This window comes from Scyliorhinus canicula, chromosome 1, assembly GCF_902713615.1.
Source record: "Scyliorhinus canicula chromosome 1, sScyCan1.1, whole genome shotgun sequence".
NCBI lineage: Eukaryota > Metazoa > Chordata > Chondrichthyes > Carcharhiniformes > Scyliorhinidae > Scyliorhinus > Scyliorhinus canicula.
The window spans coordinates 10,608,647-10,635,576 of record NC_052146.1 but is presented as its reverse complement, the minus strand read 5'-3'; the positions used below and the strand labels follow the sequence as shown (position 1 = coordinate 10,635,576).

The following is a 26,930-nucleotide window of genomic DNA, read 5'->3' as shown; positions in this document are numbered from 1 at the left end:
ATTCTAAATTTATTTTTTAAAAACTCTTTCTATAGCTACCCTCTTGTTCCTAATATGTTTACAAAATGCCTTAATCTTGTCTGTCAAGGACATTTCATGACCCCTTTTTGCCTTCCAACTCCTTGATTGAGCTCTTTTCTACTTTTCCTATGTTCTTCAGACTATAAGACATGGGAGCAGAATTAGGCCACTCGGCCCATCGAGTCTGCTCCGCCAATCATGGCTGATATGTTTCTCATCCCTATTCTCCTGCCTTCTTCCTATAATGAAATGAAAATGAAAATTGCTTATTGTCACAAGTAGGCTTCAAATGAAGTTACTGTGAAAAGCCCCTAGTCGCCACATTCTGGCGCCTGTTCGGGGAGGCTGGTCCCCCTGATCCCCATATTAATCAAGAACCTATCTATCGTTGTCTTAAAGACACTCAATGATTTGGCCTCCACAGCCATCTGCAGCAAAGAGTTCCACAGATTCATCACCCTCTGGTTCTAGTTTTTCCTACTAGTGGAAAAATCCTCTTCCACGTCCACTCTATCGAGGCCTTGCAGTATCCTGTAAGTTTCAATAAGATCCTCCCTCATGCTTCTAAACTCCAACGAGTAGAGGCCCAGAGTACAGGCCTCATACGACAAGTTCTTCATTCCAGGGATCATTCTTGCGAGCCTCCTCTAGACCCTTTCCATGGCCAGCATATCTTTCCTTAGAAACGGGGCCCAAACCTGCTCACAATACTCCAACTTGGGTCTCCAAATGACACACCAACGGTGTTGCGGCTGTGCGCGGTATGCGTCCCAATTATGCCAATTTGGAGGGGGCAGAGCACCGCGAACCGGCGCCTACCCCGAATCCGGTGTTGGATGCCATTCTCCGCCCGATCTCGATTTCAGCGTCGGGCGACGGAGAATTCCGCCCATAGTGTTTTAGCCGCAACAGCTTTCTGTGGTAGTGAATTCCACAGCTTCACCACTCCCTGAGTGAAGAGATTTCTTCTCACCTCCGATCTAAACAGTCTGCACCGTATCCTCAGACTGTGACCCCTGGTTCTGGGCACCTCCACGATCGGGAACATTCTTGTTTCATCTACCCTGTCCAACCCTGTTAGAATTTTATTGGTTTCAGTGAGATCCCCCTCCATATTCTTCTGAATGCGAGTCAATACTGTCCTAATCGACTCAATATCTCCTCATACATCAGTCCTGCCATCCCAGGAATCAGCCTGGTAAACCTTCACTGCACTCCCTCAATAGCAAGAACATGCTTCCTCGGATAAGGAGACCAAGACTACACATGAATTCCAGGTGTGGCCTCACCAAGGCCCTGTATAATTGCAGCTCCTCTATTCTTGTGCATCAAACTTTCAAAACCGAGATCCACCAAAGGTTAGGGTGACAATTCAAGTCTCTATTCTCTCTTCCCTCTCTCTCTCTTCTCCCCCCCCCCCCCCCCCCCCCACACACACACACACACACACACACACACACACACACACACAAAGGAATTAGCAGATGCCAAGAAGACTTTAGTTGGTCTTCTTAGTCAAGAAGTTGGGGGAATAATTTGGCAGACCATACACATTGATTTTTGAGACGCCTTCCCTTCCGCTCCCCTCCCCGCCCAGTCCTTCACACAGTCACCCCGACTGTTGGTTGAGAACGAGGCAAAAAACACATCCCCTACCTCGTCCCTCTTCAGCTTTAAGTACTCCTTGTCATCTAAATAAGTTTCTGCAAAAAAGCTATGGTAATTTTCTCTTTTTTGAGGAAAAGCAGGATCTTTTTCCTCTTTGTAGGATGATGAACATTCGATGAGCAAATTTTCGAAGTAGCTGCTACCGCATTGGCACAATCAGCCAAAGAGAATATAGGTTACGGTTTTTGCTCCCCATTTGGACTTGCATCAAAACTTACCTCCCCCATTGGCATTGGTGGCACATTATAACATCTTGTTCTCAGATGAGAGACCTGCCTGCACCATGGCAGGACCCAGTCAACGATTCTTCAACCCCAAAAGGAAAGAAAACACACACCATTCACGACAACATTAGTTCTAAGGGGCATTCCTCAATACATATGAGGACCTCCTAGGGCTATCCCTACAACCTTTCCTTCATTACGCTCAGGAGACATACTCCTCAGAAAATGAGGAGATAAGGTATGCCAGAGTATGAATGCCTATCCGCACTCTGACCCCACCTATTAGGACTTGAGCCACTCTTCTGGCACTGGCGCTACTCATAGATATCACAATTAAGGCAAGAAGGCCATCAAGCACCTATTACCATCATAAACATCTGGATAGGGTAGCATTGTGGTTAGCACAATTGCTTCACATCTCCAGGGTCTCAGGTTCGATTCCCAGCTTGGGTCACTGTCTGTGCGGAGTCTACATTCTCCCCGTGTGTGTGAGGGTTTCCTCCGGGTGCTCCGGTTTCCTCCCTCAGTCCAAAGATGTGCCGGTTAGGTGGATTGGCCATGATAAATTGTTCTTGGTGTCCAAAATTGCCCTCGGTGTTGGGTGGGGTTGCTGGGTTATGGGGATAGGGTGGAGGTGTGGACCTTGGGTAGGGTGCTCTTTCTAGAGCCGGTGCAGACCCGATGGGCCGAATGGCCACCTCCTACACTGTAAATTCAATGATCTATAAGAAGAAGAAAAGACGGATATCTATTGTACAGCCTTAGTACCATACCACATACACAGCGCACCCCATAACTAGAAGTAGCAAGCTGATGGGTGTTCATGACAAATGGAAGTCCTGAGATTATAGCGCTGAACACACCCCTGCCAGTATGTTAAATAGCAACATAAGATCAGGCAGGAAATATAATAACGAGGGATAGAATCTGGATTTTGCAATCAACTGCAGATTGTTACTCCAGACTATTATTATTTGCGTTACACGGAGTTAACAAACAACAAGATGTTAGCCGGATTGTCGAATGTCTTTAAGGAGTTGTCGGATGCCACCCTCCGTGTAGCAGGCTAAAGCATGGCATGATTGTGTCGCTTTCTAACTTCATTAAAACCTCTACACTCATTGCCGCCGAGAAATCTTGCGAGGAAGAGATCTTCACCCCTCATGGGGTAAGGCCCCATTACACATCGCTGCTTCCTACCCATCTCTAAAGTTGCGAACATTAATAATTATGGGCCGGCGAGGCTGTTTGTCCGCCGGATACGATGCGCCCTTTTTAACTTGACGTTTATTGCAACCAGCTGATGCAAATGTGGCAGTCGGCTCTCAGACAATTTAATAGGGAGCTTACCCTCCACACTCTGGATAACTGACGACCCAGATATTCTTCTTCTGGTCTCTTGTCCAGATACTGCAGGACCTACCACGTAGCTGGCTTTCCAAGGATTGCAAGTGGGCCTCAACTAAGGAGGTTACATTTTTGACAGTCATGATTCCCTTGTCTGTTTCGCCGAGCCTCGTTCTGCCGTTCTGACTCATGAGCACAGATATTCTGTGCCAACAAGCTGTTTATCGTCAATGACTTTAAAAATATTGACTCATTAGCGAGAAACAAGGCCAGAGGCTGTCTAGGCGAGTTAAAGCAGGGAAAGGGAGAGCAGCTTCAGAGCAAGTAATGGTGCGGAGAGAGGCGGACTTGGTGAGTTAAAACAGCAGGGGAAGGGTGCCGTGGGACTCATCGTAAACAGTGGAGAAAACAGTACATCACAGGGAAAAATGTAAGTTCATTGGTTGGTAAGTCACTGCTAATTTGAATTACCTATTCTAAATTGTTTTCAGATTAAAGGTAAATAGGAAAAATATTTGACAGATAAAACTAAAGACCAGTCGGAAATTTAAAAAACAAATTAAATAAAATAGGGGTGCAGGTCCAGGCAATGTGTTGTACCTGTATGATGTGGGAGCTGGTGGACCCCATTGCGATTCCTCGTGACCACATCTGTAGCAAGTATGGTTGTTCGAGGAACTCCGGCTCAAGAGTTGATGAGCTGGAGTCTGAACATTGGACACTGCAACACATCAGGGAGGGAGAAAGTTACCTGGTTGCTGTGTTTTAGGAGACAGTCGCACACCTTGAATTTGGCCAGTGGTCAGGGATAGGAGGATGTGATTACGAGTGAGGCAAGGAGAGGGATTTAGGAGGTAGGGTTGCAGGAACCTCAGTCCTTGTCCAACAGGTTCAAGATTCTTGCTTCGTGTGAGCACAAGAGCAGGCATTCTGCAGGGAGAATGAGCAAACTGGATAGAGATAAGAATTAGCAAGGGAAAGAAATCCCTGGTGGGAGTAATCTATAGGGACTGGTTTAGCACACTGGGCTAAATCACTGGCTTTGAAAGCAGACCAAGGCAGGCCAGCAGCACGGTTCAATTCCCGTACCAGCCTCCCCGAACAGGCGCCGGAATAGATAGATAGATAGAGAAATACAGCACAGAACAGGCCCTTCGGCCCACGATGTTGCGCCGAACTTTTGTCCTAGGTTAATCATAGAATTTTGGACAATTTGTCATGGCCAATCCACCCAACCTGCACATCTTTGGACTGTGGGAGGAAACCGGAGTACCCGGAGGAAACCCACGCAGTCACGGGGAGGATGTGCAGACTCCACACAGACAGTGACCCAAGTCGAAATCGAACTTGGGACCCTGGAGCTGTGAAGCAATTGTGCTATCCACAATGCTACCGTGCTGCCCTTAAGAAGTTAACCTACACTCCCTTATTCTACCCTAATCCAAGTACCTATCCAATAGCCGCTTGAAGGTCCATAAATTTTCCGACTCAACTACTACCACAGGCAGTGCATTCCATGCCCCCACTACTCTCTGGGTAAAGAACCTACCTCTGACATCCCCTCTATATCTTCCACCATTTATCTTAAATTTATGTCCCCTTGTAATGGTGTGTTCCACCCGGGGAAAAAGTCTCTGACTGTCTACTCTATCTATTCCCCTGATCATCTTATAAACCTCTATCAAGTCGCCCCTCATCCTTCTCCGTTCTAATGAGAAAAGGCCTAGCACCCTCAATCTTTCCTCGTATGACCTGCTCTCCATTCCAGGCAACATCCTGGTAAATCTCCTTTGCACCTTTTCCAAAGCTTCCACATCCTTCCTAAAATGAGGTGACCAGAACTGCACATGGAATGTGGCGACTAGGGGCTTTTCACAGTAACTTCATTTGAAGCCTACTTGTGACAAGCAATTTTCATTTCATTCATTTCTCTGTCCCCAAACAGTTCCGCAGTGTGGCACAATATAATCCAGGAAATATTGGGGCTTGTAGAAAGATACGGCAATAATCGTGGGTGATTTTAATATGCATATGGACTCTATTAATCAAATTAGCAAGGGTTGCCTTGAGGAAGAGTTCATTGAATGTCCCTTGGAGCGATATGTTGTGAAACTAACCATGGAGCAGGCTATTCTGGATTTGGTATTGTGTAATGAGGGATTAATTAAAATATATTCCAGAGAGGAAGAAAGATTGTAAAGAGGGGGAACAAACATCAATGGCTAAGCAATGAAGTTATACATAACATGGTACATGTTGCAAAAGCCAGTGGCGGGCTGGAAGATTGGGAAACTTCTAACGGTAATGGATTCTACCAATTTCCCAATGACAGATATTAAACGAACTGGTCTAGTTTCCTATGTTCTGCCTCCCTGGCACCTTTCACATTTGTCCTCCACCTCCAGAGAGAACCCACTCATTCGTGTTCTGATCTAATGATCAGCAAAGGATTATTTAAAAAGTGATAAAACGAACAAGGGTAAGTTATGAAAGAAAGTGTGCGCAAAATATAAAAAGGGATATCAGTGGCTCCTGATCCACTCCCCCCCCCCCTCCCCCCAAAGCATCATATGAACCCCCTATTCCTTTTCGAAAGCCTCAACTGACCCTACCTCCACCACACTCTTCGGCAGCGCATTCCAAATCCGAACCACTGCTGCGTGAAAAATATTTATCTCGTGACACCATTGCTTCTTTAACCAATTACTTTTAAATCTGTCCTCTCAGGTTCTTCCTTCCACCAGTGGGAACAGTTTCTCCCCGTCCACTCTGCCTTGCCTCCTCAAGATATTGAATGCCTCTATAATTTCCCTCCTCCGCCATCTCCAAGGAGAACTTTCCCAACTTCTCCAATCTGTATAGAACTGAAGTTCCTTATCCTTGAAGCAATTCCCGTGAATCTTTTCTCCAGCCTCTCTGATACCTTCACATTCTTTTTTAGGTATGAAATGAAAAATGAAATGAAAATCGCTTATTGTCACGAATAGGCTTCAATGAAGTTACTGTGAAACGCCCCTAGTCGCCACATTCCGGCGCCTGTCCGGGGAGGCTGGTACGGGAATCGAACCGTGCTGCTGGCCTGCTTGGTCTGCTTTAAAAGCCAGCGATTTAGCCCGGTGAGCTAAACCAACCCCTGCTACCCAGAACTAGAACAATACCCCAATTGAGGCTGAGCCAGTGTTTTTTACGGGTTTAACATAATTTCCCTGATTTTGTAAGCTATTGATAAAGCCCAGGATGCCGTATGCTTTACGAACCGGACTCTCAACCGGGCCTGCCCCCTTTAATGATTTATGCACATAAACACCCACATTCCTCTGCGCCTCCACCCCTTTTAAAGCTCTTCACCTTATGTTGTCTTTCTGCATTCTTCCTACCAAGATGAATCACTTCACATTTCTCGGCATTAAATTTAATCTGCCACTAACCCGCCCATTGCACCAGTTGTCCTTGTGAAGTCCTCCACTTATCCTCCTTATAATTCACAGTACTTCCAAGTTTTTGTATCATCCACAAATTTTAAAAATAGGATTTTAACGCTCGTTAAGAAAAACTGGATTCCTGACGCCGATCACTGGGGAACTCCACTGTAGAACCACCTCCAGTTTGCAAAACAACAGTTTAACACTACTCTCTCGGGCTTGTGTGGCACTTTATCAAATGCCTTTTGGAAGTTCATGTGCACCATAACAAGAACATTACTCTTATCAACCCTCTCTGCTACCTCATCAAACATCTGGTTAAATACAACCTGCTCGTAACAAATCCATGCTGGCTTTCCTTAATTAGCCTTCATTTGCCCAAGTGACAATTACTTTTATTCTGAATTATCATTTCCAATTCGCCACGAATGGGGATGTTTGATATTTGCCAAGTTCGAGGCATTTGAAAAACTTACTTTGGGGGGGGGTTGAACCCAGGAGTGATATCATCTTGCCAAGCTGAAATTCATTAACTCCACAGGGAATCCCCTTAATCCAAACAAAACTGACTCAGCCCAAGCTTTTTATGGTGGCTTAATTGCACCCCGGCTCCCAAAACCTTTGATGTCTTTCAACCTAAGATTCTTTCAAAACATGATTGCAGCGGTTATACATGCACACACACACACTAACCCAGGCTTGTAACCCTTACTCCACCAAATACCCATAATACAATATACCCTAAATTCTTACAATGTACGCATTCAAACTGCATTCTATTAGCTTCCTTTTCCAATGGGTTGGATTCAAAGTCACTTTGTATAATTTCTTCCACGGTTTAGCCTCTCTCTACCTCCTAACACCGTACAAGCCCCAACTAGCAGCCTGTGCCCATTGGCCCTTCACTCTTGAAGCTTCCATGTGGAGTTTGCACATTCTCCCCGTGTCTACGTGGGTTTCACCCCCACAACCCAAAGATGTGCTGTTTAAGTGTATTGGCCACGCTAAATTTCCCCTTCATTGGAAAAAAATTAATAATTGGCTGCTCTAAATTTATTTTTTAAAAACTCTTTAAACTCTTGAAGCTTCTGAATAATCTTACCCTTGACCTGCTGCTTTCTCTCTAAATCTGTCTGTCTGCCTTGTTATTTCTCTCAAATTCCTCTCCTAACTCTTTGTAACTACTCTACATCCAGAAAGTTATTTAGAGTCCTTTATATATTTGCAGTCCCCTAGGTGAATAAAGACAGTTGTAGAAATTTAGAACCGGTGTGAATTGGGGATCTGACTCGTTATACAGGTCTGGCTATTTGTCCCTGACCTTTGGGCCTCTTGGTTTTTGAGTTTGTGGGTTGAGGTGTGTGGATGTGTTTGAGATGCAAAATGTATTGGAACAATGTCTCAAATGTGTGTCTCATCACTTACCACATTGGTACTGGCTAGATGATGTCTCAAAATTAAATGGAAGCAACACATTTCCATGAAACTGCCTACAGCTGCTAATATTGTTTTCACAGTGACCTTTATGTAGCATTTTATTCATTACTTGATTTAGTGTATATGTTCTCTCGTGTGCCAAAAACTAATTTTAGTCTGCTCCCTGTCAAGTTCTAATGTTTGGTGTGGGGGCGGGGTGAAGAATGTATTTGGATGCAATGATGTTCGTCTCTTGTATAAGTCCCCGTGCAAGTTTAGCCTTCAAATAATTAAAAGTTTAACTAATTATTTTGCTTAACGCTGGCAGTCGCAAACTAGGACAGCAACTTGTCGACATTTTAACGTGGCTAGTTATGAATCACATTTTTCTTCCTCCTCACTTTCTTGAAGATTTTGGCTACCAGCCATTGCTGTTGGCTTGGTTTGGATGTCCTTGAATGCCTCCCTAGTAATGATTCAGCTGGTAGGTTGAGCGTCAGCAATCTGTTTGAACATGGGTGGGTGAAGATCAAAGCTGTGCGTGTCCTGTCTGAGGATCCTAATTGCTCACTTTTCAGCAAAAGCCATTCAATAGCTATCGACGTTGCGAGGTTGAAGCTAAGGTAGCTGTGATCATGTAACACAGCACAGACCGGGAAATGAAACTGGGATATTGTGAACTGGTGTACTCAGTAACATACTAACTGAGCTAGTGGGACATATTATTTTTGGCTTGATGTACAGCAGATGTCTTGGCTGCGATGATGAGCTGGAGTCCCAATGTCGAGACCCAGTGCTGCACTTCAGCTGACTGCAGGGAAATGTGAAGGAGTAAATCCAGGGCAGTCATGATTTATTTTAGATTGTGGGAAGTCACTCCTTCTCCAAACAGCAGAACTTGCCCTTTATAACCCTCAGCCTTTGTACCCTTTTCACTCTGTTCCCTTTGTACCTCACCCCTGCAATCTTGCACAATTTCCCTTTTGGTCAGTTTTTCTACTCTCTATATAGTTCATCAGTGCCATCTAGTGTTGATACTTTATGTCAAACTCAGCTGAACGTGTTGCACCAGAATTGTATTTTGTAGTATTGGCTGCTATTCAGAGCTCAACGCCAGTGTAAAAGAAAAGTGAGACTCTGTGCAGTATTGATGTGGATTTCTTTCCATTTTAGTACTTCAACCATATCAATATTGAGGACTCACGGGTATATGAACTGACCAACAAAGCTGGACTCTTGTCACCATATCAAATTCTCCATGAGTGCCTTAAGAGGTAAGTCATATCATCACCTGTATTTCTTGCTTTGTAAGTAAAACTTTGTTTTTAACCTTTGTATTCTGGCATTGCAATAAGATTACTTAAATTCCATACATACAAAGCTCCATTTCGATGTGAGAAATCTTGGGAGTTTATTTGTAACAGCTTTGTGGTTCACTAATAAAAAAGGGGACCATGTGAATTTATTACCATTAATTATACTTCAATAACATATTGTTTGAAGAATGTGTTTGTACCCAGTACAGCAATATTACGTAAAGTAGCAATGTTAGCTTAAGGCTGACTGTACACCAACAATCTTCTGCGCAGTTAATTATCACAAATTACAACAATCTAATTCATAAATATAGGACCATAAAACACACTTCTATTTACATATTTACCTTTTTAAAATAGCCTCTACTAGAATTATCGAATAGAATTTACAGTGCAGAAGGGGGCCATTCGACCCATCGAGTCTGCACGAGCCCCTGGAAAGTGCACCCCACTCAAGTCCACGCCTCCACCCTATCCCAGTAACCCCACCCACATCTTTTGGACACTATGGGGCAATTTAGAATGGCCAATCCACCTAACCTGCAGGGCTTTGGACTTGGGAGGAAACGGGAGCACCCGGAGGAAACCCACGCAGACACGGGGAGAGAGTGCAGACTCCGCACAGACAGTGACCCAAGCCGGGAATTGAACCTGGGACCTTGGAGCTGTGAAGCAACTGTGCTAACCAGTGTGCTACCCTCAAAGTTAGTTTGTGGATTGCAGTTCCAACTCTAGAGACATGCTCACCAAAGTCTGGGCCAACTTGTCTAATACCCGTCATTGGGGAAAAAAATACTAGAATCCATGAGTAAGGACGCAGTAGCAGAACATTTAGAAAATTATAATGCAATCCAGCAGAGTCACATGGTTTTGTAAAAGGGAAATGGGTTTTGACAAATTTATTAGACTTTGAGGATGTAACAAATGGGTGGATAGAGGGGAACCAGGAGATGTAGTGTATTTGGATGTCCGAAAGTTATTCGATGAAGTGCCACATAAAGGTTTACTCCACAAGATAAGACCTCATAGTCGTATGTTCTCATTGATGCAGGATTGGCTATGGAATGGAATCACTAAAACAGATTATTACATTGTTGATTGTGGAACTAACTGCGCATATTGATTTCCTACAGTAACAGTGACTGTGCTTGAAAAGTATTTTGTTGACTGTAAAGGACGGTGAGGACTGAGGTGGTGAAACGTGCTATAGAAATTGCAAGTCTGTCTTTGGGCAGCAGTCTCACTCACCCTCTGGAGAAAACAATGCTGGAATAGCATTCCGCTATAAATTTGCAGTCTTGACATTCACAAACTTCATAGCTGCCATGGCCACAGGCCAGCCTCTCGATCCTGTTCCTATTTTCAGAAAAGAAAAGTCTTTGCTGTTGCTTTTCTTTTCATCTTGTGCTCCACACTTACCTTGTTGCAGTCTGTGAAGCTTTGCTGCCCTCTTCTGGAGTTGGTGGAGTTTTTAATGCAGCTGCTACAGTTGCATAGTCACTATGTTAAACAAAGTGAGTAAATTAACACGGAAAGATGTTCAAACTCTTCGATGTTTAAAGCAGACCGTGGTTGACGCACGCCCAATTTATTTACCACTTTGGTGGTGACGTGATAAGATGTGGAATGTGATCTAATAAGGAAACCAGAAAGAAGATCTACTCGTCGTATGTCTTTCCGTATCCTTTGTACGTAACTGATTTTCCAAATTGTCTACTTTGTCCAATGCCACAAATTTTTTGCATTTGACTATTTTGTGGTTTAATTTTTTTTTGTTGACACTTTTAACCAAAGTGGAAACTGATCAGTTTGTGACCTCCTTGGCCTGAGAGACTGCCTCCAGGCAGCTTCTGTACTGCTGTCTCTGTGAGGGGCCCACTGGCTGACGGGCATTGGCTGACAACTCGCTGTTGCACATGAAAATGAAAATCGCTTATTGTCACAAGTAGGCTTCAAATGAAGTTACTGTGAAAAGCCCCGAGCATCCACTCACCTGTGTTCCTGGTGGGAGGGTGGGGTGGGCGAATGTTTCCTGTTCTTTGTCTCTGTATGATCATAGACTTGAGGGGTGAATGAGTGACAGCTCTGACACAGTTGTGCCTCTGCTGTTGAAGATGCTGTTTCTAGCAGTGAAAGTATAATTAAGTTTAAAATGCTGTCCTTGTGTATTACCGAGTTGAAGCACAGGCTGAATGAATTTGAGCTTTGTTTGTGGGGATGTTGTTAATCTCCATTTCATGTCCTTGTCATATTACCAGAGTGTCTGACTTCCGCTGTGTGGATATTCAAATTCATTTGTGTTGAGTACAGAGTAAATGTGTTTCAATTTTCAGAAATCATGGAATGGGCGATACAACCATCAAGTTTGAGGTAATTCCTGGTAAAAACCAGAAAAGTGAATATGTCATGACCTGTGGGAAACACACAGTGAGAGGCTGGTGTAAGTATGGAAATGAGCTGAGATGATGGTTTGTGTTATGTCCAATATTCTGTAATGTTTTCTTCTCAAAGTCCGTGGATATTTAAAACTGTCAGGAGGTAATTTTATATAATGTAATTTTCATTAGTGAATGTTGGTGTATTTGAGGTGTTCCAAGTCATTATTGGTTTGAGACTTGATTAGAAAACACAGGTGGAGGGAGGGATAGAAAGTATCCTTTTTCTTATGTGATACTTTCATTTTGTGGGTGTAGTTTGAAAAAAACAAATTGTTCGCATGATATATGGTGTTCATGGATTACTACATTCATTGCTTTTTTGATTTGATCTTAAAATATCTGACCCAAACAATATCATCTTCAACATTTTTTGAAACAGACCTTGCTGCTTGAGTGAAGATTGATATTCATTAGGTGCTTTTCATAAGGTCTGTGGAAGATCTATATTGTAATCAACATTATTATACGCAAATTTCAGATTTTTACCTACTGGTAGAAACTTAATAATGATTTATACACCTATGATTAATTGCTGCTGTGAATCTGCATCTAATTTAAGAAGGACCGCTATCTCAGAAGGTCTCGGAGGATAGTGAATCTTTGGAACTCTTTGCTGCAGCGGGCTGTAGGGGCTGTGTGGTTAAGTATGTCCCAAGGTGGAGAGAGACAGATTTTTAATCCAGGGTTACGGGGATATGACAGGAAATTTCATTGAGGATTATCAGATCAGTCATGGCCTGATTGAATGGTAGATCAGACATGATGGGCTGAATGGCCTACTTCTGTTCCCACGTCTTATGGGAAGTGAGCAGCACAGTTGTAATTAATTGGCTTGTGTTTTAAGCTAATTGGGTATTGGCTTCAACAAGTTGTAAACCACACATGCTGATGTTGTGCAGGCATTAATCTTTCTGATCTCATTACAGCATTGCCAGCTTCTTTATATATTGACTCATTCATGAATGTATTTATTTTCCCTTTTCCTATTTTTGAATGCATTGTGAAATACACTTTTTGTTTTAAGTACCTACCTGTTTAACATTCTGTTTCTCCTAAGGGAATGAATATTACTGTTCATTTCTAAATTTTTCAAGGGTTCTGTACATCCTGTTATTTTTGCCTATCAGTAAATTTTTCCTTTATAAATATTAATCCTAAAAATGTCTCCACTTAAGATAGAGCTATAATCATTTTCTTCTACCTTGCCCATGGGTTGGATAATTTATTCTTTGCTTTCACTTCACTCATTTTAATGTTGAATTCAGCCTATTCTAAAATGTTAATATGTTCAAATTTGCAGTTGATTAATGTATCAGAATGCTAGCTCGTGCTGTGGGAGATTTTAAACTTGATTGTTTATATAACATTTTTTCATATTAATGGTATAAATAAGTGCTATTAGCATAGGAGCACGACAGACCCCTATTTAAATTTTTCCTGACTTAATTGTCTATCCAATGAATAGTTAAACTATACAGACCAGTTAGTGCCATGGTTTCAACCCTCTGTCTCTGATGAATTAAGTTGTATGTCAGAACAAGAAAGTATCACTATAGTCTGTTTCAGAACCTGAGATTAATGGAAGGGAAAACCCATCCGGGTTTCCGCCGCTGCCCAATGAGGTATGCTGGAAGGATTGTCTGAGTACGCTCACAGTAAAGTTGCTTTATAAAACCCAAGTTGAACCACACTTGGAATAGTGTGTCCAGTTCTGGTCGTCACATTATAGGAAGGATGTGGATGCTTTGGAGAGGGTGCAGAGGAGATTTACCAGGATGCTGCCTGGACTGGAGGGCATGTCTTATGAAGAAAGGTTGAGGGAGCTAGGGCTTTTCTCACTGGAGCGAAGAAGGAAGAGAGGTGATGATAGAGGTGTACAAGGTGATGAGAGGCATGGGTAGAGTGGATAGCCAGAGACCTTTCCCCAGGGCGGAAATGGCTGTCACGGGGGGACATAATTTTAAGGTGATTGGAGGAAGGTATCGGGGAGATGTCAGAGATTTACACAGAGAGTGGTGGGTGTGTGGAATGCACTGCCAGCTGGGGTGGTGGAGTCAGTCATTGGGGACATTTAAGCGACTCTTGGACAGGTACATGGACAGCAGTACATTGAAGGGGTGTAGGTTAGGTTGATCTTAGATTAGCATAAATGGTTGGCACAACATCGTGGGCTGAAGGGCCTGTACAGTGCTGTACTGTTCTATGTTCTATGATGGTAATGGATTTCAGTTCCTTATTTTGTGAACTGTACCAGGATTATTTGAAGGCTGAATTTGATTTTCTATCCCAATGCATCAATCCTTCATGTAAATTGTGCTGCATTGATTGCACCTTCACCCCGTGTCTGTGTGGGTCTCACCCCCACAATCCAAAAGATATGCAGGGTAGGTAGATGCTAAATTGAAAAAAATATATATTTTTAATTTCAAAAGTAAATTGTGCTGCCAATTATAGTTATTTGCATGTTTTTGTTTATTTGTTTGTTTTGGAGGATTTATTCTGTTTTCCTTCAGGTGTGGTAAGTACAATCTAACTCTTGACACTGTTGTATAAAATGTGGATTTCGTAATCAGGGCTGCGATTTACTCTTGATTCTGTGTACATGGTATTGGGCGTTAGCTTAACGTTTACATGTACTTGTTCATCTCTGGCTTTAATCTGACTAGGGAATGAGGGCTAAGTTATCTGCACTTTCTCGCTGATGTAATTTAAAAACTGCTGCAATTTTCAGGCAAGAACAAACGAGTTGGCAAACAGCTGGCATCTCAAAAAATCCTACAGTTACTACACCCTCACGTCAAGAACTGGGGATCACTACTGCGCATGTACGGCAGGGAAAGCAATAAAATGGTCAAACAGGTAAATTGGGAGGTAATGCAACGAATGTTGCATTTCTGTGGGAGTGGTATCCGGGCTTGACCCTACTGCGTTTCATGGAGAGTTGTTTTTTTTTTGTGGGAACTTTTATAAGTGGGTGCAAATCTCATACTCGGTTTGAAGAAAGTGGTGTGAAATTAAAAAAAGATGAGCTGGGTCGGAAAATGCTTTAAGCCCGAACAGTATCATTTCTGAAGCACTTGGGGCAGCATGAATTGTGAATTTTCAAAGTCGTTCCAAGTGAGAAATGAAATGATTTGACTAACTGGTTAAGTGCCGTTCCATTGTAGCCAAGAGAACCATCAGTCCAACTTAAACTTTGTGATTGTCGTGTTTGTATCCCTCGGGCACCGTTTCATTGATGTATTTTTATCCCAGTTACATAAACAATTGAACATTTTGCTTAATGCTTTTCAAATCTTTTAAGTATACATCTGAAAAGCTTGCAAGGTGGGCTGAGTAAAACCTTCTTTATTTCATGTCAAAAGCACGTTTCTCGCACCCAAGCGCTCAGTGAAAACCAATAAATTAGATACTTTAATTGGCTTTCATATCCTTTAGCAGTGCTTCACAGCTAAGTAATTGTTCTGCATTGAGGTTCAGCTGTGGTATAGCAGTGAATCTATGCATCAGGACCCATAAACAGCAATGAGGTAATTGGCCTGTTGAATCTGTTTCTGTAGGTTTGTGCTCTGGGTGCTATTTATTCAATAATCAGCAGAATGCTGATTTATTTTGGGAAAAGTACAGTAGCATCCTCTATGTGCACCTGAAAAGACAGACAAGATCTTGGTTTAATGTCTGATCTGAAAAATTCTACCTTCAGTAAATACAGTGCTGCAGGAACCTCAGTGTGGACTGTGATCAAATCCGGTCGTGCAATGACCTGATTCGGGTGAAAAATGCTACCACTGACTCTCTCTCACAGAAAATAGGAACCAGGAGGAGGCCATTCGGCCCATCGAGCCTGCTCTGCCATTCAATGTGATCACGGTTTCTCAAACTGAGTTCTGTGGAACATTGGGGGCACACTGAACGCTCCCAGGGGTTCAGTGGCAGGACAGGTTGATGTATAAGATTTGAAAAATGCATGAAACTGCTTGTTCAATCAGAGGCTGGCTTCAACAGGGTGGGAGCCGTGTGGGGATGGGTGGGTGGGAGACACGTGTGTGTGTGTGTGAGACACGTGTGTGTGTGTGTGTGTGTGTGTGTGTGTGTGTGTGTGTGTGTGTGTGTGTGTGTGTGGGGGGGGGGTTAGGAGGAGACGTGTGTGTGTGTGTGGGGGGGCTTGGGTGGATCACTGTGTGTGAGAGTGAGTGAGAGACGTGTGTATTTGTGGGGGGGAGTCACGTTTTTCTGGCTGGGGGACAGACACAGTGGGGGGAGTCGTGGGGATGGTGGGGAGACGTGTATGTGTGTGTGGGGAGGTGGGGGAGACTCGTGTGGGACGGAGACACGTGAGGGTGTGTGTGTGAGGGAGACACGTGTGTGTGTGTGTGTGTGTGTGTGTGTGTGTGTGTGTGTGAGGGGGGGTGAGATAGACACGTGTTAATGATAAATGTTTTCACTTATAATAAATGTACATATAAAATATTAAAATTTTCTATCAATTAGGGCTTTTGTTCAATCATACAATTATATGAACACAATCAATATTATGTTGTTTAACTCAACACAATAAGAATGTTTCTCAAGGGTTCCTTCAGTACTCTTCGGTGGTCGAAGGCTTCTGTGGCCAGGAATGTTTGAGAAACACTGCTCTACCTCAACACCATGTGTCCACTCTCTCCCCATACCCTTTAATGTCATGAAATATATCTCTTTTTCTCAAATACCTTCAGTGACTTGGTCTCCACAGCCTTCTGTGGTGGAGAATTCCACAGGTTCAAGCTAGTATGGCAGGGGGGTGGGTACCGGAGCAATAGGTCAGAAGGCGGCAAAATTGAGGGAGAACTAGGGAATAGGGCCAGTATGGCTCTGAGGAAAAGCAGACAGGGAGATGTGGCTGAAAACAGCGGGACTGGTGGCCTGAAGTGCATATGTTTTAATGCAAGAAGTATAACAGGTAAGGCAGATGAACTTCGAGCTTGGATTAGTACTTGGCACTATGATGTTGTTGCCATTACAGAGACCTAGTTGAGGGAAGAACAGGATTGGCAGCTAAACGTTCCAGGATTTAGATGTTTCAGGCGGGATAGATGTAAAAGGAGTGGAGGAGGTGCACTACTGGTTAGGGAGAATATCACAGCTGTACTGCGGGAGGACACCTCGGAGGCAGTGAGGTGATATGGGTAGAGATCAGGAATAAGAAGGCTGCAGTCACAATGTTGGGGATTTACTACAGGCCACCCAACAGCCAGCGGCGCTAGAGGAGCAGATAGGTAGACTGATTTTGGAAAGGAGTAAAAGCAACAGGGTTGTGATGGGAGACTTTAACTTCCCCAATATTGACTGGGACTCACTTAGTGCTCAGGGCTTGGACGGGGCAGAGTTTGTAAGGAGCATCCAGGAGAGATTCTTAAAACAATATGTAGATAATTCAACTAGGGAAGGGGCTGTACTGGACCTGGTATTGGGGTATGAGCCCGGCCAGATGGTAGAAGTTTCAGTGGGGGAGCATTTCGGGAGCAGTGATCACAATTCAGTAAGTTTTAAAGTGCTGGTGGACAAGGATAAGAGTGGTCCTAGGGTGAATGTGCTAAATTGGGGGAAGGCTAATTCTAACAATATTAGGTGGGAACTGAAGAACCTAGATTGGGGGTGGATGTTTGAGGGTAAATCAACATCTGACATGTGGGAGGCTTTCAAATGTCAGTTGAAAGGAATTCAGAACCGGCATGTTCCTGTGCGGAAGAAGGATAAATACGTCAAATTTCGGCAACCTTGGATAACGAGAGATATTGTAGGCCACGTCAAAAAGAAAAAGGAGGCATTTGTCAGGGCTAGAAGGCTGGGAACAGACGAAGCCTGTGTGGAATATAAGGAAAGTAGGAAGGAACTTAAGCAAGGAGCCAGGAGGGCTAAAAGGGGTCACGAAAAGTCATTGGCAAATAGGGTTAAGGAAAATCCCAAGGCTTTTTACAAGTATATAAAAAGCAAGAGGGTAGCCAGGGAAAGGGTTGGCCCACTGAAGGACAGGGGAGGGAATCTATGTGTGGAGCCAGAGGAAATGGGCGAGGTACTAAATGAATACTTTGCATCAGTATTCACCAAAGAGAAGGAATTGGTGGATGTTGAGTCTGGAGAAGGGTGTGTAGATAGCCTGGGTCACATTGAGATCCAAAAAGACGAGGTGTTGGGCATCTTGAAAAATATTAAGGTAGATAAGTCCCCAGGGACTGATGGGATCTACCCCAGAATACTGAAGGAGGCAAGAGAGGAAAGTGCTGAGGCCTTGACAGAAATTTTTGGATCCTCATTGTCATCAGGTGATGTCCCGGAGGACTGGAGAATAGCCAATGTTGTTCCTTTGTTTAAGAAGGGTAGCAAGGATAATCCGGGGAACTACAGGCCGGACAGCCTTACGTCAGTGGTATGGAAATTACTTGAGATAATTCTTTGAGGCGTGATCTACACCCATTTGGAAGCAAGTGGACGTATTAGTGAGAGGCAGCACGGTTTTTTGAAGGGGTGGTCGTGTCACTAACTTGATAGAGTTTTTTGAGGAGGTCACAAAGATGATTAATGCAGGTGGGACAGTGGATGTTGTCTATATGGACTTCAGTAAGGACTTTGACAAGGTCCCTCATGACAGACTGGTACAAAAGGTGAAGTCACACGAGATCCGAGGTGAGCTGGCAAGATGAATACAGAACTGGCTAGGTCATAGAAGGCAGACAGTAGCAATGGAAGGGTGGTTTTCTGATTGGAGGTCTGTGACTAGTGGTGTTCCGCAGGGATCAGTGCTGGGACCTTTGCTGTTCGTAGTATATGAAATGAAATGAAAATGAAAATTGCTTATTGTCACAAGTAGGCTTCAAATGAAGTTACTGTGAAAAGCCCCTCGTCGCCTTTTCGGAGAGGCTGGTACATATATAAATGATTTGGAGGAAAATGTAACTGGTCTGATTAGTAAGTTTGTGGACGACACAAAGTTTGGTTGAATTGCGGATAGCGATAAGGACTGTCAGAGAATAGAGCAGGATTTAGATCGTTTGGAGACTTGGGCGGAGAGATGGCAGATGGAGTTTAATCCGGACAAATGTGAGGTAATGCATTTTGGAAGGTCTAATGCAGGTATGGAATATATAGTGAATGGTAGAGCCCTCGAGTATTGACAGTCTGAGAGATCTAGGTGTACAGGTCCACATGTCACTGAAAGGGGCAACACGGGTGGAGAAGGTAGTCGAGAAGGCATACGGCATGCTTGCCTTCATTGGCCGGGGCATTGAGTATAAGAATTGGCAAGTCATGTTGCAGCTGTATTGAACCTTAGTCAGGCCACACTATAGTGTTGAATTCTGGTCGCCACACTACCAGAAGGATATGGAAGCTTTAGAGAGGGTGCAGAAGAGATTTACCAGGATGTTGCCTGGTATGGAGGGCGTTAGCCATGAAGAGAGGTTGAATAAACTCAGTTTGTTCTCACTGGAACGACGGAGGTTGAGGGGCGACCTGCTAGAGGTCTACAAAATTATGAGGGGCATAGATAGGGTGGATAGCCAGAGACGTTTCCCCAGGGTAGAGGGGTCAATTACTAGGGGGCATAGGTTTAAGGTGCAAGAGGCAAGGTTTAGAGGAGATGTACGAGGCATGTTTTTTTACACACAGGGTAGTGGGTGCCTGGAACTCGCTGCCGGAGGAGGTGGTGGAAGCAGGGACGATAGTGATGTTTACGGGGCATCGTGACAAATACATGAATAGGACGGGAATAGAGGCATATTGACTCCGGAAGTGTGGAAGAGTTTAGTTTAGACGGACAGCATGGTCGACACAGGCTTGGAGGGCCGAAGGGCCTGTTCCTGTGCTGTACTTTTCTTTGTTCTTTGTTCACCATCCTTTGAGTGAAGAAGTACCTTTTCATCTCAGTCCTAAATGGCTGACCCCATGTTCTAGACCCCCCCCCCCCCCCCCCCCCGACAGAGGAAACAACGTCCCTGCATCGTCTGTCCGTCTCCGTCCGAGTTTTATACGTTTCAATGAGATCCCCTCTCAATTTTCTTAACTTCAGAGAATACGGACCAAGCCTATTTCTTCTCTTAGCAGTGTCCAGAGGGAGGAGCCGAGTGACCCGTTAGTGTTTAAATTGAGCGCCGGGGAACTTTCTGCAGGCGTCAGACTTTCAAAAGAGAGAGAGCCCTAAGCCCTTTAATTTCTAGGCTCACTGGAGTAGATTCTGAGCTACATTTTGTACAGCAAGAGTTTTTTTCTTCTTCTCACACTTTAATTAGAGTGCAGCAAGCTACATTTAACATTTTATACCAACCTGTACTAACCAGGAGACACATTCAATTTTAGGGGTCTATTCGGGAAAGCAGCAACAGTATATTTTTATTAAGGGCCTAACTAGAGTTTAGCTTTTAATCTAACAGCCAACAGAGGGAGAGGAATGTCAATTGGCGGGATTGTGTGCTACTCCTGCATGATGTGGGACATCATGGGCACTTCAAGTGTCCCTGAAGACTACATCTGTGGGAAATGCATTCAGTTGCAGAAGCTGACCGAATGCATGGATCGGTTAGAGCAGCAGCTGGAAGCACTGAGGAGCACACAATTAGCTGAAATTGTTATAGATAATAGCTACAGAGATGTCACACCCAAAGTACAGGAAGATAGATGGGTGACAGCCAGACGGGGTAGGCAGACAGTGCAGGGGACAGCAGCAGCATTGGCCATAGCGAAGGCATCACGACTAGCCCTGCTGCACAGATGGCTGGTACAAAGCGTAGCAAAGCAATAGTTGTCAGGGATTCAATAGTTAGGGGCACAGATGGGTGCTTCTGTGGCTGCGAAAGGGACTCCAGGATGGTAGTTTGCCCCTCTGGTGCCAGAGTCCTGGATGTCTCTGAGCGGGTACAAAGCATCCTCAAACGGGAGGGAAATCAGACAGAGGTCACTGTCCACATTGGCACGAATGACATTGGTAGAAAGAGTAGCGAGGTCCTGCAACGGCAATTTAGGGAGATAGGTAGAAGATTCAAAAGCAGGACGTAGAAGGTGGTACTGTCAGGATTACTCCCCATGCCACGTGCTGGAGGGGCTAGGAACAGTGATATCGTGCAGCTGAACACATGGCTAAAGAACTGGTGCAAGAGGGAGGGCTTCAATTTTTTGGATCACAGGGATGTCTTCCTGGGAAGGTGGAGCCTGTACAAGAAGGACGGGTTGCACCTGAACTGGAGGGGCACCAATATCTTGGCTGGAAGGTTTGCTAGTATGATTTGGGTGGGTTTAAAATAATATGGCAGGGGGGTGGGAATCAGAACAGTAAGCCAGCAAGTGTAGAGACTGGGGATGAGCATGGTACAGGACCAGGCTGTCTAAGAGGAAGGGCAAGTGTGGGGAGGTTGAACTCAGTGAGCCTGAAGTGCATCTGTTTCAATGCATGGAGTATAACAGGTAAGACAGATGAACTCAGAGCCTTGATTCACGCATGAAACCTGATTGCGGTAACGGAGACTTGGTTAAAAAAGGGACAGGACTGGCAGCTAAATATTCCAGGATATAGGTGTTTTAGGTGAGATAGGGAGGAAGGTAAAAAGGCGGGGGGGGGGGGGGGGGGGGGGGGGGGTTGCAATACTGGTTAGAGAACATATTACAGCTGTACAGAGGAAGGACACCATGGAAGAATCAAGTAACCAGGCACTGAGTAGAATTCAGAAACAGGAAGGAGGCAGTCACTCTGATGCGGGTGTACTTTAGGCCTCCCAACAGCCCACAGGAAGTTGAAGAACAGATATGTAAGCAGATTCTGGATAGATGTAGAAATAATAGGGTTGTTGTAGTGGAAGACTTTAATCTTCCTCGTATTGACTGGAAATCCCTTAGGGCTAGGGGTCGGGTGGTGAGGAATTTGTTAAGTGTGTCCAAGAAGGTTTTTTTGGAACAACATGTGGATAGTCCGACTAGAGAGGGGGCTATATTGGACCTAGTACTAGGGAATGAACCCAGCCAGGTCATCAAAGATGCAGTGGGAGAACATGTGGCCAACAGTGACCACAATTCGGTAAGCTTTTGGATACTGATGGAAAAGGACGATTGTTGTCCTCTGGTTAAGGTGCTAAATTGGAGAAAGGCAGGATTTAGAGCGTGTTTGAGGTAAATCCACATTTGGCATGTGGGAATCTTTCAAGGAGCAGTTGATGGGAGTGCAGGACAGGCATGTGCCGATTGGAAAAAGGACAGGAAAGGCAGGACTCGGGAACCATGGATGGCCAGGGAAATTGCGAGTCTAGTCAAAAAGAAAAAGGATGCATACATGACATCTAGTCAACTAAAAACAGATGAAGCACTTGAATAATACAAGGAAAGCAGAAAAGAGCTCAAACGGAGTTAGGACAAAAAGGGGTCATGTAATGTGCTTGGCAGACAGGATTAAGGAGAATCCAAAGGCATTTTATGCATATATTAGAAACAAGAGGGTAGCTAGAGATTCGAGGACAAAGAAGGGAAAATATGCGTAGAACAAAAGGAATTAGGTGACGTCATTAATGAGTACTTTGCACAGGTATTCACAAAGGAGAGGGACACGTTGATTGGTGGTGTCTCAGAGGGATATGTAAACACCTTTGAACAAGTCATTATTACAAAGGACGATGTGTTGGATGTGTTAAAAAGCATTACGGTAGACAAATCCCAGGGCCAGGTGGCATCTATCCTAGGTTACTGCGGGAGACGAGATGAAATCGCTGGGCCTCTAACAGAAATCTTTGTTTCCTCGTTGGCCAGAGGTGAGATCCCAGAGGATTGGAGGATAGCCAATGTTGTCCCGTTATTTAAGAAGAGTTGCAAGGAAATTCTGGGTAATTATAGGCCGGTGAGCTTGACGTCAGTGATATTGAAATTTTTGGAAAAGGTTCTCAAAGATGGGATCTATGCACATTTGGAAGTGAATGGTCTTAATAGCGACGACAGCATGGCTTAATACGAGGGAGGTCGTGTCTCACTAATTTCATTGAATTTTTTTAGGAGGTGACATAAATGATTGACGAGGGAAGGGCTGTGGATGTTGTCTACGTGGACTTTAGTAAAGCATTTGATAAGGTCCCTCATGACAGGCTGGTGCAAAAGATTAAATCACATGGCGTCAGGGTGAACTAGCTAGATGGATTCATAACTTGCATGGCCATAGAAGACAGAGGGTAGCAGTGGAAGGATGTTTATCCGAATGGAGGTCTGTAACTAGTGGTGTTCCACAGGAAACAGTACTGGGACCTCTGTTCTTTGTAATATATATAAATGACTTGGAAGAAAACATAGCGGGTCTGATTAGCAAGTTTGTGGATGGTACTAAGATTGCAGGAGTTGTGGGTAGTGATGAAGATTGTCAGAGAATACGGCAGGATAGACAGGCTGCAAAATTGGGCAGAAAAATGGCAGATGGAATTTAACCCGGATAAATGTAATTCAGGTGGGAGATATAAAATAAATTGCAGAACCATTAGGATTTGGTTTTGGGTAATGAACCAGGCCAGGTGTTAGATCTGGAGGTAGGTGAGCACTTTGGAAACAGTGACCATAATTCGGTGACCTTTACATTAGTGATGGAAAGGGATAAGTATACCCCGCAGGGCAAGAGTTATAGCTGGGGGAAGGGCAATTATGATGCCATTAGACATGACTTAGGATGTGTAGGTTGGAGAAGTAGGCTGCAAGGGTTGGGCACAATGGTTATGTGGAGCTTGTTCAAGGAACAGCTATTGCGTGTTCTTGATAAGTACGTACCAGTCAGGCAGGGAGGAATGGGTAGAGCGAGGGAACCGTGGTTTACCAAAGAAGTGGAATCTCTTGTTAAGAGGAAGGAGGAGGCCTATGTGAAGATAGATAGAACATAGAACATAGAACAGTACAGCACAGAACAGGCCCTTCGGCCCTCAATGTTGTGCCGAGCCATGTTCACCCTACTCAAATGCACGTATCCACCCTATACCCGTAACCCAACAACCCCCCCCCCCCCTTAACCTTACTTTTATTAGGACACTATGGGCAATTTAGCATGGCCAATCCACCTAACCCGCACATCTTTGGACTGATGAGGTGTGAAGTTTCAGTTGGGGCGCTTGATAGTTACAAGGAAGCGAGGAAGGATCTAAAGAGAGAGCTAAGACGAGCAAGGAGGGGACATGAGAAGTCTTTGGCAGGTAGGATCAAGGAAAACCCAAAAGCTTTCTATAGGTATGTCAGGAATAAAAGAATGACTAGGGTAAGAGTAGGGCCAGTCAAGGACAGTGGTGGGAAGTTGTGTGTGGAGGCTGAGGAGATAAGCGAGATACTAAATGAATACTTTTCGTCAGTATTCACTCAGGAAAAAGATAATGTTGTGGAGGAGAATGCTGAGACCCAGGCTATTAGAATAGATGGCATTGAGGTGCGTAGGGAAGAAGTGTTGGCAATTCTGGACAAGGTGAAAATAGATAAGTCCCCGGGGCCTGATGGGATTTATCCTAGGATTCTCTGGGAAGCCAGGGAAGAGATTGCTGAGCCTTTGGCTTTGATTTTTAGGTCATCATTGGCTACAGGAATAGTGCCAGAGGATTGGAGGGTAGCAAATGTGGTCCCTTTGTTCAAGAAGGGGAGTAGAGATAACCCCGGTAACTATAGGCCGGTGAGCCTCGCGTCTGTTGTGGGTAAAGTCTTGGAGAGGATTATAAAAGATACGATTTATAATCATCTAGATAGGAATAATATGATTAGGGATAGTCAGCATGGTTTTGTGACGGGTAGGTCATGCCTCACAAACCTTATCGAGTTCTTTGAGAAGGTGACTGAACAGGTAGACGAGGGTAGAGCAGTTGATGTGGTGTATATGGATTTCAGTAAAGCGTTTGATAAGGTTCCCCACGGTCGGCTATTGCAGAAAATACGGAGGCTGGGGATCGAGGGTGATTTGGAGATGTGGATCAGAAATTGGCTAGTTGAAAGAAGACAGAGGGTGGTGGTTGATGGCAAATGTTCAGAATGGAGTTCAGTTACGAGTGGCGTACCACAAGGATCTGTTCTGGGGCCGTTGCTTTTTGTCATTTTTATAAATGACCTAGAGGAGGGCACAGAAGGTTTGGTGAGTAAATTTGCAGACGACACTAAAGTCGGTGGAGTTGTAGACAGTGTGGAAGGATGTTGCAGGTTACAGAGGGACATAGATAAGCTGCAGAGCTGGGCTGAGAGGTGGCAAATGGAGTTTAATGTAGAGAAGTGTGAAGTGATTCACTTTGGAAAGAAAAACAGGAATGCGGAATATTTGGCTAATGGTAAAATTCTTGGCAGTGTGGATGAGCAGAGGGATCTCGGTGTCCATGTACATAGATCCCTGAAAGTTGCCACCCAGGTTGATAGGGTTGTGAAGAAGGCCTATGGTATGTTGGCCTTTATTGGTAGAGGGATTGAGTTCCGGAGCCATGAGGTCATGTTGCAGCTGTACAAAACTCTGGTACGGCCGCATTTGGAGTATTGCGTACAGTTCTGGTCGCCTCATTATAGGAAGGACGTGGAAGCTTTGGAACGGGTGCAGAGGAGATTTACCAGGATGTTGCCTGGTATGGAGGGAAAATCTTATGAGGAAAGGCTGATGGACTTGAGGTTGTTCTCGTTAGAGAGAAGAAGGTTAAGAGGTGACTTAATAGAGGCATACAAAATGATCAGAGGGTTAGATAGGGTGGACAGTGAGAGCCTTCTCCCGTGGATGGAGGTGGCTAGCACGAGGGGACATAGCCTTAAATTGAGGGGTAATAGATATAGGACAGACGTCAGAGGTAGGTTTTTTACGCAAAGAGTGGTGAGGCCGTGGAATGCCCTACCTGCAACAGTAGTGACCTCGCCAACATTGAGGGCATTTAAAAGTTTATTGGATAAGCATATGGATGATAATGGCATAGTGTAAGTTAGATGGCCTTTAGTTTTTGACTTCCCAAGTCGGTGCAACATCGTGGGCTGAAGGGCTTGTACTGCGCTGTATCGTTCTATGTTCTATATATGGGATCTGGATGTGCAGGTTCACAGATCCTTAAAAATGGCAGCACAGTGGAAATGATGGTAAAGAAAACGTATAGCATGCTTGCCCTCATCGGACGGGGCATCGAGTATAAAAGTTCGCAAGTTATGTTATAGTTATATAGAAAGTTGGTTAGGCCACATTTGGAATACTGTGTTTGGTTCTGGTTGTCACACTACCAGAAGGACATGGAGGCTTTGGAGAGAGTACAGAAAAGGTTTACCAGGATGTTGCCTGGTATGGAGGGTATTAGCCATGAGGAGAGATTGAATAAACTGGCATTGTTCTCCCTAGAGAGATGGAGGCTGAGGGGCGACCTGATAGAAGTTTCCAAAATTATTAGGGGTTTAGATAGGGTGAATAGTTGGAGGCTTTTTCCCCAGGGTGGAAATGACAATTAAAAGGGGCCACAAGTTCAAGGTGAATGGGAAAAGTTTCAGTGGAGATGTGCGGGGCAAGTTTTTTTTTACACAGAGGGTGATGATGGCCTGGAATGCACTACCAAGTGAGGTGGTTGAGGCAGATACATTAGCGACCTTTAAGACTTATCTGGATAGGCACATGAGCAGACGGGTATAGAAGGGGATACAGGTGTTTGGTCTAGATAGGACACGTGCTCGGCACAGGCTTGGAGGGCCGAAGGGCCTGTTCCTGTGCTGTATTGTTCTTTGTTCTTGTTCTTTGTCTCTAAAGTTCCTACGGAAATTCAGCGACATTGAGTTTTGACAGGATGAGAATCAACAAGTGATTTTTGTTTCTGAAAGGTTGAAATTCAGTTTCCAGATAAAGTACTGAATGTCCAAGGCAAAGATGATCCCATACTACTGTATAAAAATCGTATTAAGTTGATCTTTTCTCTACACCTTGCTATAACTGTTAACATATTCTGCAGTCTCTCCTTCCTTCCCTATGTACGGTATGCATTGTTTGTACAGCATGCAAGAAACAATACTTTTCACTGTATACTAATACATGTGACAATAAATCAAATCAAAGACAGTGAAAGCCATGTCAAAAGACATTCCAAGTTGAGTAGAATTTTGTATTCAATTTTT

The 26,930-nt window shown here is 44.2% G+C and overlaps 1 protein-coding gene across 2 annotated transcripts in view; it reads left to right on the top strand.

Annotated features, from left to right (window-relative positions):
* dgcr8 (DGCR8 microprocessor complex subunit) overlaps positions 1-26,930 on the top strand; it is a 77,591-nt gene that overhangs the window by 46,228 nt on the left and 4,433 nt on the right. For both annotated transcript variants that reach the window (XM_038808464.1, XM_038808527.1), the window contains 3 exons: positions 9,272-9,372; positions 11,748-11,854; positions 14,584-14,711. In XM_038808464.1, coding sequence (XP_038664392.1) covers positions 9,272-9,372; positions 11,748-11,854; positions 14,584-14,711 — 336 coding nt within the window. The remainder of the gene's footprint in view (positions 1-9,271; positions 9,373-11,747; positions 11,855-14,583; positions 14,712-26,930) is intronic.